The sequence below is a fragment of the Sinocyclocheilus anshuiensis genome, unplaced genomic scaffold (genome assembly GCF_001515605.1).
Source record: "Sinocyclocheilus anshuiensis isolate Anshui unplaced genomic scaffold, SAMN03320099.WGS_v1.1 scaffold25, whole genome shotgun sequence".
In the NCBI taxonomy this organism is placed as follows: domain Eukaryota; kingdom Metazoa; phylum Chordata; class Actinopteri; order Cypriniformes; family Cyprinidae; genus Sinocyclocheilus; species Sinocyclocheilus anshuiensis.
The window spans coordinates 195,358-207,440 of NW_015536477.1; the positions used below are offsets into that span (position 1 = coordinate 195,358).

Below are 12,083 nucleotides of genomic sequence, written 5' to 3' on the forward strand. Positions count from 1 at the left end.
TGGCCTACTTCTAATAAAATGAAAGCAAAATACACAAATAATATTTAGACTGTTTCTCATTAAATAAAGCAGTAATTATTGCCATAAAGTCATGAGTATGTTTTGATTTAAAGGTCAGAAGCTATAGCTTACATGAACAAAAATAAATAAATCACAAATATGACACTTAAATTAAATAATTTTATATATACTGATTTATTCATTCATGTGTAATTATTAACAAATGATGAGCTCAAAAAATTTTACAACTCTTTTGCTTTAGACCATTTACAAATGTTAAACCATTTAAAAATAAAATGTTAAGGTTTCCACTGCATCTTTCTGAAAAAAATGCAGTGATTAATATATAGTTTATTTATAGTTATTTTCAAATCTTCAATGTACTGTAATTATAAAATAACTTTATTATTGTTCATTTAATTCGAACAAATAAATTCTTGTTAAAAACTAACCAAAATTAAAAATAATTATATATCGATATCGCCTATCAGCCAAAATGAGTTGAAAATTATCGGCACATTGGTTATCGGCAAAAATCCAATATCATGCATCCCTATTCAAATCATATTTATTTTATATATTAAGTAAATTTTCAAACCAATTGATTTCATTCGAAAATAAAGTGGTGTTTTAAAGTTGTTTTCCAATTTTCTCATAGCTGAGGTTTGACGTGGCATTTACAGCTGATTTATCTGTGTTAGTGAACATTTTGTGTTTATTGTAGACAGCCTCAAGCCGTCGTGACGCGTCATCTGTTCATTCCATGGTGTTACATTAAATCTTTCTTTCTGTTCTTCCTTTCTTTTGTCCGCCCAACTCCTCTGCCTGTCCTCTGGGTACGGCCGTCAATGCCCTCATTCCCACGCTGTGTGTGTGTGTGTGTGTATCATCTCTTCTCTGCTCCAATAATGGCAGAACTCCACATCAGCATCTGCCTTCATTAAAAGTAATTACAGAGTCTTGCTCATATTGGGCTCACTCACAGACAGAGCGTTGCGGCCCACATGAGCTGACTCAGGATCAGGGAGGCCCCTCGACCCCAGGCAGTCCTGTTCACTGGTCAATAAATAAGAACTAGCACACACTGTAAAGCTTTAAATAAACTTGTTTGCTGCTTTTCGTGTCACGCCTGGTTAAAGCACAGTCGGAAAGGACGACACTGAATGATTCAGTGAATGAGGGAGACCAATTCAAACCAATAAATCATTGGTTTTGTTAATAGTAGTAGTTTAGATTTACTTGAACCATTTGTATCCAACAAAATTGCTAGTGTTTTACAATGTTTTCCATTCACATTGGTAGAAATATTACAACGTTCGCAAATCGTTAATGGTATAGAACCTCAAGAAAGTCTGGTATTTTTAAAAACCGATTCCATAACCCTAGTTTTTTTAGATGGACCTTATAAAACATTCATATCCAGACCATCATTCTGTTAAGACTTGATGTGTTTCTCCAAATCAAAGTCTTTCCTTTGAAATGACTCTAAACTGATTTTATCAATAGTTTAGGTTCATTTGAGCCATTCGTATCCAACAAAACAGCCCCACTTCGGGAGGAAATTCTGGTTGGTGGAAACTAACACGCAGCCTAGATTTAGTTGTATCAGTCCTCCAGTGGGTTTCACACAAACAGTGGGGTCATGATGCGGAAATCTCAGCATTCATTTGGGCTTTTATTTACAACTTCCATTGCGCCCCATTTCTCTCTCTCTTTCTCACCGCCGCGCGCTGAAAAGCACCAGAGTCCAGTTTCGCCCGCCAGCCATATGCCTTTGTCAGGCGTTCATCTCATCCCTTGTTCCGCCGTTCGGAAATTCCAAAGGTGAATTAAATACAGTATACCGCCCCCATCTCCCTCTGCCCTCCCTTCTTCTACCTTTTTGTCCTTTCTCGGTTTACTGTTCGACGTGAAATCGGACAGTAATATTTACTCTTCAGTGAATCAAAGGAGATGCTCTGCCTGTTTTTTCCTTCCATGTCTTGTGCACAAATCTGATACTTTTTCCCGAGACGCTCTGTCAAAGCAAAGAAAAGACACCATTCCTTTCTCTTTTTTTACCCTCATTTCGTCTGAAAAGGAGAAATGCAAAATGCAATAATGCGTCCGGTGCATGAAACGGAGGGAGTGCTTGACTGACCCTCTTTGTGGAAAACATGATCTCTCTGGGCTTGTTCTCACAGGCAATCTATGTTGTGTGTGTTGTTTGGTCTCTATTTCTTTCTCAACCTGCTTTATTTCTTAGCTCCATTCCCTTTTGTGTGATCGTGGACATACAATCGCAGAAGCCCTTCGCATGTGAGGATCGTTGTAAGTGGAATTGGGTTGTGAGCATGTTTGGTTGGGGAAGTAAGTACTGGAATAAATATTTGTTGGGAAGCCTGGCGACTCTCTCCATTGAAACTCAACAGATGCTGAGAGTCTGATATAAACACAAAACCTTTAAAAGCAGACGAAAATAAATGAGATATCTGACTTGATTCAGCTGGAGATTGACCAGAATTAAAAAAAAACAAAAAACGGATCCAATAAATTTTTATTTTTATTTTCTGATGCCAGATATGTAAAACCAACTATTATTATTTTTTAATCTTTTATTATTCAGTAATAACTATCATTGCAATGAAAACATATGCATTAAGTATGTTTTAGTTTATAATTACAGCAATTATTATTATTAGAATCCACAAACACCTTTGCATATTTCTACTAACTAAAGCCATTTTAGCCTTTGAATGAACCAAAAACATGGGACATCGACATGTCCAATATTTGCCGACCTGTAACAGAATTCAAGGCTGCAATCTCAGGTGCGAGTGCCTCCATGTCTTTTACCTGGGTCTTTAACGTTTCATTACCGCAGTAAAGACAGACAAAGTTAAACGCAGTGAAACAGAGAGCCTCTCAACGCTGAAAAGAATCCATTGATGTAATGTTCACTGACTCTGAGATCAAAAGAATCTCCTCTGGATAAATTTTTCCTTCGCTGCGGAATCTACCTTTTCTCATACCACTCTTTAATTAAATGGGACATTGTTGTCTAGGTATGAAAAAGGGCCAATTCAGGCACGTCATAGCAGAGGAATCCAGACTGGCCTGTACCTGACCCCCCTCGAGACTACAAAAGCCGTCGGCCAGCCCGTCGGCTCACCTCCTCACGTTCAAACCAGGTGAACCATCAGCGACCGAGATGGGCCTGTCAGATCATGAGAACGAGGGAGTATGGGGCAAGGAAAGGAGGATAGATGTGTTCTCCCCTCCTCAGGACGTGCCCGAGCACCCTCCATTCATGCGGCAGGGGGGTGATACCTTGAGTGTTCAAAGCGGGAGTCTGAAGCAGAGAGACTTGTAGATCTGAAGGGCCATATGAAAGGCAAACAATAAGCAATCTGTTTGTCCACCCCTGCAAAACGGCACTCGGCTTTCATCCGCCGGCTCCCATTTCCGCAGGTCGCGACTTTCCTCAAACATCAATTACTGTTACGTACGCCGTTTGATCTCGGGGCTTCTCCTTGACATAGTATCGGTAGGCAGGAGGGGGCTTATAGTGTGTGTGTGCTGAGACAATGCACCAATTGTGAGTGCTTTTTTCCTCTATTTTTCTACTCTTTGTATTCTGTATAAACGATCGTGTTTAGTTTGCACAGTTTATTTGGACCTCACAGGAAATGATCTGATGCTTCTCCACCACTTTAGCACTCCTACATTTTCCAGAAACAAAACTCAGAAGGACCCTTCTATGAAATGTTACCTCTAACCGATAAAACCACTGTGTGCTTTATTCGTCTGTAGTTTGTCATTACATGTAGTACCATGTTTAAATTAGATATTTAGAACATTCATTATGTTTTGGATAATTTTATTATGCTTTCAGTTACCAATAATAATTACTAATATTTAGTGCTGTGAAACGATTAATCGCGATTAATCGCATCCAAAATAAAAGTTTTTGTTTACATAATATATGTGTGTGCACTAGTGGTTGAACGGATCACAAATCTCACGGTTCGGATCACATTACGGTTTTCGACCCACGGATCGGATCATTTTTCGGATCAGCAAGAAAATAAAAATATTTCAATTTAACTTGCTTTCCATTTATTACTTAAAGCGAAGTACTTCTTTGATACCACAGCAAATACTACTAGATTAACTAAGAAAGTTTAAACATGATTAAAGAGACAAGAGAACAGCCAGTAAAACTAAGAACAAATACACAAATTACAAGCATAGATAAATACAACAGAATATGTTACAAATAAAATAAGGTTGGTAGTATTCAAATACAGAAATGTAATAATTAGGGAAAATAACACTGCATAGTGTTCACTGTATAAATTGTGTAGCAATAATAATAATAATAATAATAGCTTTAAATAATATTGCTAATAATATTATACTATAAGCTTTACAAATGTAACTTATTTTGCAAAAATTGTATATGTATATATATATATATATATATATTTGTATATGTTATATATATATATACACACACAGTGTATATATATATATATATATACATACAGTATATAGAGTTTTATATTTTTTAATAAAGCATACACACACTAATACATTATTTATATTTGTTATCACTTACATGTTACTTAGCAGTAATTGCTGACATTTCATTTAAAGTTTTTTTTTTTGCCACTTTTGCCTGACTTTACTGTAGACAGGGCTGGCTGTGAAAAAATACTCAGACACTCGGCTTCTTTTTTCCTTTATCTCCCCCATCCAGTCCAGTCAAGCATATCCACAGCTTGTATTTTTCGAAGTATGAATAATTTGCTAGTTTATTTGGCTTGCCGGCTGTCGCAGAAAGTCGTGTCGTTGTTCATTTTCAGCCGTAAGCGCTGTTGTTAATTTTCACACGGCCCTCTGGGAGAAGAAGTGCCCTGTGCTTCCAAATCCATGCAGAGCGTGTGAAAGTGAGGATAAAGGAATTTTCTTTGGCCTTCTTTTCTGCGCTAGTTCACGTATTCCGTTGGAGGCTACATTTTTAATGAATTAGATCAAGGTGACATCCATTGTCTGAACCTGGGGAAAAAGACACAGGACGTGGGCCATCACTTCCTCCCAACCTGATTTGTGGGGAAATTTCAGAAGTGCGAGAAGGCATCGCATCGTCACTTAATGAATTACTTAATGTGTCCCTCCGTTGTTTAATTGAATTAATTAGGGGCCTAATTGGGCTGAGTGATGATGGCTTCCAGGGCTGAGGAGCCCTTGATGAGAGGAGGGTTGAGCTCGGGAAGTGTGTGTGAGACAGTGAGTAACACTGGGAAATCCTCGTGGGACACACACACACATAGACACACTAGCACAGGACGACGAGCAGAGGGCCTTCTGGGAGTAGATCCCTCCCTCCTCTTCCAGAGGGCCACATTCTGCCGGTGGGCGGCAGTCACGACCAGTACTGATTAGGGACGTGCAAAACTATGGATTTTCAATATCGGTGACTTTTTGTGCTTTATCAACACACTGAGCTAATAAGTGATGAAGTCATATCAGAGAGCTTCCCTTTGACAAACTCTGATCACATGAGATGCATGTTAATACCAGGTGAGCGATTTGTGTCGGTTGTTCACTTGAGATCAGATCTCCTGAGATGGATGTTGTATCAGGTGTAAAAGTGGACAAGTATGTTACCAGGTACACTAACCTCTGTCTCTTTTTGTGTGTGTGTGTGTGTGTGTGTGTGTGTGTGTGTGTGCTGTACAGGTCTGACAGCAGCAGCCATGGCTGAAGCTATGAAATTCCAGAAGATGAAACTGATGGCCATGAACAACATGCGCGCTCCACAGGTCTGACAGCAGCAGCCATGGCTGAAGCTATGAAATTCCAGAAGATGAAACTGATGGCCATGAACAACATTCACGGAGCAGGAAGCCAGAACGGTACCGAGTCGGAGAACGAGGAGCTGAACTCCAGTGCAGGTCAGAGTCACACACATACAAAGATACGCAAAATTTTGATTGAAAAAGTATGACTCTTCATATATACTGTATATATATACATTTTTTTGCAAAACATTTTTAATTATATGTAATTATTATTATATACGTTTAAAAGGCTTGGGGTCAGTAAGATTTTTCAAATTACTTTTATTCAGCATGGACACAATTAATTGATCAAAACAAATCAAATAAATTATACTATTTTGAAATTTCTTTTTATCAAAGTCTCCTAAAAAGCGAACCACAGTTCCACAAAAAAATAGATAAAATCAATAAGTAAAAAAATTATATATATTATTAATAATAATAACAAACTGTTCTTAACAGTTGCAGCAAATCAGCATATTAGAATGATTTCTGAAGGATGATGTGACACTGAAGTAATGGAGTAATGATGCTGAAAATTCAGCTTTGACATCACAGGAAGAAATTACATTTTAAAATAAACTAAAATAGAAATTGTGATACAATTTCACAATATTACTTGTTCACATAAATAAATAAATAAATAAAATGAAAAAAAGCTTTAGTGACTTTTTATTAAGACTTGCCAACCCCAAACAGGTGTGTGTGTGTGTGTGTGTGTGTGTATATATATAAACCTAAATTTCTATAACAAATAATTATTTTAATTTATTATTGATCATTTATGATTAATAATTTGACAATATATATATATATATATATATATATGTATGTGTGTGTGTGTGTGTGTATATATATATATTAGGCTTGCTGCAATAGACGTTGTTTTTGGTTATACCGGTGTTAAGCCGCAACACAGGTTACGTCATTTGCCTACCGCGGCACCGCCCCCCACCGTCGTTTAGATTTTTTTATAGTAACAAAAATCATTTAGCCTAGTTCAGTTAGAGGACAGACACTTCTAAAAACTAAACGCTCAATGTAGCGTGCCGAACCGTGCGTGAACGAGAGTGAGTCGAGCTGACTGACAAGAGTGAGGTGAGAAAGACAAGACGAGTGTTTGCTGATTTTCAGTTTTATATACCTATGTAAACTTTTAAAAGTAATTTGTTATGTTATTAGGCATATGCCTATGTGGTGTATTTTTATTCATTTTGTTAATAAAAGTTCTGAATTTGACGTTGTTGTTGCTTGAATTGAATCAACGCTGTTGCCCCTAATTTGAAAGTGAACGTAAAACGCGCACTTTTTCAAGGTATTTGAAAGCCAAGAAATCAGAGGAAAAGAGGGAAAACTCAAACGAACAATTGCTTGACGCCGAATTGCAATTGCCGCTAATTTGAAAGTGAAAGTAAAATGCGCACAGCACTTTTACAAGCCATTTGAAAGCGAAGAAAAGAGGGAAACTCAAATGAACTAACACCCCCCACCCCAACGGTGATACTGGTATTACCGATGTTGTCACACGTCGATTAACCGGTGGGAAAATTTCCACACAGACACACAGACAGACACACAGACAGACACACAGACAGAAACACAGACACACAGACAGACAGACAGACAGACACACACGTTTGTGTAATTCGACAGCCATATCACCCTGTAGCCCAAAACTGGTTGCCCACTGAAGCTAAGCAGGGTTGAGCCTGGACAGTACCTGGATGGGAGACCTCCTGGGAAACAACAGTTCAGGCTGGTGGTGGTGGTGTAATGGTGTAATTTGTTAGTTCGTTTGAGTGTGTGTGTGTATATACAGTGGGTACGGAAAGTATTCAGACCGCCTTAAATTTTTCACTCTTTGTTATATTGCAGCCATTTGCTAAAATCATTTAAGTTAATTTTTTTTCCTCATTAATGTGAAAAATTTAAGGGGGTCTGAATACTTTCTGTACCCACTGTGTATATATATATATATATATATATATATATATATGTGTGTGTGTGTAAGAGTAAATTAAGATTTATTCTTCAAAAAAGTACTGATGAAATCTGTAAGGAACAAGAACCGTTTAGAAAATTCAGAACTGAAACCATGGAGTCGTTAAATTCATTACTATTCCCATTCCCCATAGACTTGCAAGTTAATATAAAATCAAGCAAACCTTTAAAGAGCACTTATTATGCAAAATCTACTTTTACATGATGTTTGGACATAAATGTGTGTGAACACAACCACCCTACAATAATAAAAATCCACCCACTCCTTCATTTTTCAACCACATTAAAACAAATCAGTCTAATTAGACATGCCGTTTTGATTCACTGAGCAGTGTGACAGCACATTGTTTAGGCCCCGCCCACAGCCGCTGACTGACACCGCCGTATTAACAGAGACCCCGCCCTGAGTGAGCCGCACACAATCCGCCATGTTTATCTTCACATTAGAGCCTTTGAAAACAGCATTCAAGTCAGAAATGTCTTCTTATTAAAGTTAAAGAAGTTATTCAGTCAAGAGCAGTGAGTGATTTTCTGTTTTTATTTATTGTTTATGTCATATTAACAACGTAGACAGCAGTAGGTACTGTATATTATGCTGCTGTCACTTAATACACAGATCTAATATAAACATGGGATTTCTTTCCCAGCTGTTTACCTTCACAGACATAACCGACTGCTTTTGTAGCGTGTTTTTAACATAACCTTGTGTGTATTTAGCAGTTTAAGTGCAATAAGATATGAAAGAGAACTTACTTTAGTGCTCACGTGCCGTGTGACAGCTGCTTTCTGTGTGCGTGCTTCAGATGTGTGCGCTCAGAAAACACTATATCAGAAGTTTAAACTGACATTGCTTTAAAACACATGATTTCAGCGCAATATACATGATAATCAAAACCAAACAGATGTTATTTGGCAGAGTATTTGAGGTATGACATATGACATATTTGAGGCACAGCCCCATTCTGGAAAAAGGGGCGGGGAACAGCAGCTCATTTGCATTTAAAGATACAGGCACGAAAACAGCGTGTATCTGCTTCCACTCAAAATAGGCATTTTCAAAATGATATAATTGATCTGGGGGTATTTTGAGGTGAAACTCATTCTGGGGACACCTTAGACTTATATTACATATTGTAAAAAGGGGCATAATATGTGCCCTTTAATATAAGTTCTGTCAAATATTTTAAATGCATGATTGACTTTTGAAACTTATCTATTATAATTTTCACTGTTCTAGTTTGTAGATTTGCTATGTTCTCACAAACGCTCTGCGTTTGAGTTATTGCACCTGCCTACAGTTCTGTAGAATCACTTGTGAGCTCCTCACCTGGTAATCAAACACATCAAATCCACTGCAACAGCAAAACACATTTCTGATGTGCAGGGCTACACAGCCATTAGCTTTGACCAGTTTATGACTCACTAGCTTTGAATCACTTACCAGCGCAGGCTATAGATATTCACAATATGAAAATAAAGAGAACTGTTAGGAAGCGTTCAACAATCTAATCACCTCAACACACACACGCACACAGGCACGTGACCTGAGGTAATGGGTTCTTGCCCACGCAGCCCTCTCCTTTCTGCTGAGCTTTATTGAGGCTAATGACGTCTTTAATGTTCCCCACCTGACTGTGCATTTAGATTGTGATGTTACCATCACTGCACACACACACACACACACACAAAGTAAAATGTCATTCTTTATTACCACATTCAACAACTGCGAGCACAGACACAAATGCCATCCGTTGTTATTGCCAAGACCAATAATGCTTACATGAACAACACACACATGTGAACAGAAACACAGAGCGTGTGTGTGAATATGTAGAGGGAGACATTAATACCAGCAATTCACTCCTCATATCAGTGTGCAAAGGTTTTAAAATTGCAGTCAAATTTGTTTAAGGATAAAGCAAAAAAAGAGGGGGAAAAAACAGGACAAAAAAACAGGCATATACACAACTGGTCAGAAGTTTGTAATTACAATTTTTTATTGTTTTTGACAGAAGTCTCTTCTGCTCACCAAGGCTACATTAATTTGATAAAAAATACAGTAATACTGTGAAATATTATTACAATTTAAGATAACTTTTCTATTATTATATTTTAATAGTCTTCAGTGTCACATGATCCTTTAGAAATCATTTGAATATGTTGATTTGGTACTCAATTATTCTGGGTCATTGGCTTAATTATTAATAATAGTCGTTATTATTATCAATGAAGAAAACCGTTTTTGCTACCTAATATTTTTGTGGAAACATTTTTTTTTCCAGGAGTCTTTGATAAAAAGAAAGTTCAATGAACAGCATTTATTTAAAATAGAAATATTTTGTAACATTATAAATGTCTTTTTAACCGTCACTTTTGATCAATTTAATGTCATTCCTGAATAAATGTATTCATCTCACTCTCTCTCTCTCTCTCTTACTTACCCCAAACTTACCCCAAAAACTGATTTACAGAAAAAATATTAAACCACAACTGCAAAAACATAGAATGATTTCTGAAGGATCATGTGACACAAAATACATTTAAAAAAGCAGTTTTTAAAAATTGTAATAATATTTCACAATATTACTGTTTTTACTATATTTTTGTAAAAATAAATGCTATATTAAATAAGTTCTAATGACTATCTAGCGCAAGCGACCTACAAAATGTCTTTAAGATAAGCATTTGTGTCAGCTGTTTGGAGAATTTGAATGTAGTTTAAGTCATGTAAAAATCAAATGATGTGTAGTTACAAGTGTTGTCGCCATTTGCTCATTCAGTTCAGTTCAAGTTTATTTGTATAGCACTTTTCACAATACAAATCGTTGCAAAGCAACTTTACATGTGTCGGACGATGGAGTCTCCGACGATCACAGCGTCGCGTTCCGTCTCGCGGAGGGGAGCGAAGCGGTTCCGGGTGGAGATCTCGAAGACTGGAGGCGGCGGAGGGGTAGAGGTCGTCACCCGGGCTCTGGCTCGCGTCTTCCGGTGCGGGTGCACCCAGGGTCCGTGGTGTCCTGGCGCCAGAGTGAAGGACATCTGGGAAGATTGCGTCCTGGGTGCACCGGGCCTGTGCAAAGAAACGCACGGAGTAGAGGTGGTGGGAGAGTTAGCAGCATGCTGTATACTTACCCCGAACTTGTGAGCGTCAGCCTATAAAATTGATTTTAAGATAAAAAAAATAGACGATAATGAATTAACTTGACTGAGCTCAAGCTCGAAACACACGGCAGCAACAAACAGGAAGTGATGTGTATCTTTTTCATTCTATCGGAATCAATGACAGTTCATAACAAGCTTTACCAAAAACCTGCTCCTACTGTAGATCAGCACTTGAGACTGTGAATACAAATCACCTTTGAATTCGGTCCATGCATGCGGAGAGAAACAGAGTGCGTGTAGTGACAGAAAGATGATGGCGAGAGAATAGAGAGCAGGAGAGAGGAGGAAGAGCCAGTGCCAGGGGTGGAGAGAAGACGTCTGTCTCGCACTCAATCACACATGCTCTAATGTACTCTGGCTGCCGATAGAGCTAATGTTGATGATGAGAGAGATAGAGATGGAGAGAACTGCATCAATGGAAACTGAGAATCACACAGAGTCAAATTTCACTCCTGTTTGCGGATGTCAGCGTGCTGAGTGAACAACCGTCCCGGGCCGTGAAACACAGTAAGCACAGACCCAGCACTATAGGCGTTTGTTTGTGTGGTGTCAGATCTGATAAGGCTAGATCAAGGCCCAATCCCAATTCTATTTTATACCACTTCCCCTACCCCTTGTCCCTTGAAACAAAGTGTCAAGGGATAGGGGTGAAAATATTCCCCTAAGAATTGGGACACCACTACTATACGTCACACATCATCATACGTCGTCTAGCTCCTACAATACACACACCTATACTGGTGTACTGGTGTGTGCATTAGAGCCTTTAATTACCGTTCTATATTAATGCTCTGCTTACTGACACACACACACATCAGATATCGCGCAGCTCACACATCCAGGAGCAAAGAAACTTGTCAACGCTGCCCCACGACTTTTATTAATAACAGTTTAAATACTGAATCACTACATTGTATTTTCCAACAAGATGATAAAATCGTTGTTTTTGAAGTAAACTGACTCTAAAAAGAGAAACGCACAGACGTGCATACACACAACTTTTCATCTCTCTCTCTCTGTCTCTCTCTCTCTCGAATTGGCAATATTTGAGAAAAGGGTTTAGCGATTTATAATTATTGGGGGTACTAGCCCTCC

The 12,083-nt window shown here is 38.1% G+C and overlaps 1 protein-coding gene across 1 annotated transcript in view; it reads left to right on the top strand.

The window, feature by feature from the left end:
• The window catches only part of dacha (dachshund a), a 160,483-nt gene that overhangs the window by 96,423 nt on the left and 51,977 nt on the right, over window positions 1-12,083 (top strand). The window contains exon 3 of the mRNA XM_016450796.1: window positions 5,808-5,939. Coding sequence (XP_016306282.1) covers window positions 5,808-5,939 — 132 coding nt within the window. The remainder of the gene's footprint in view (window positions 1-5,807; window positions 5,940-12,083) is intronic.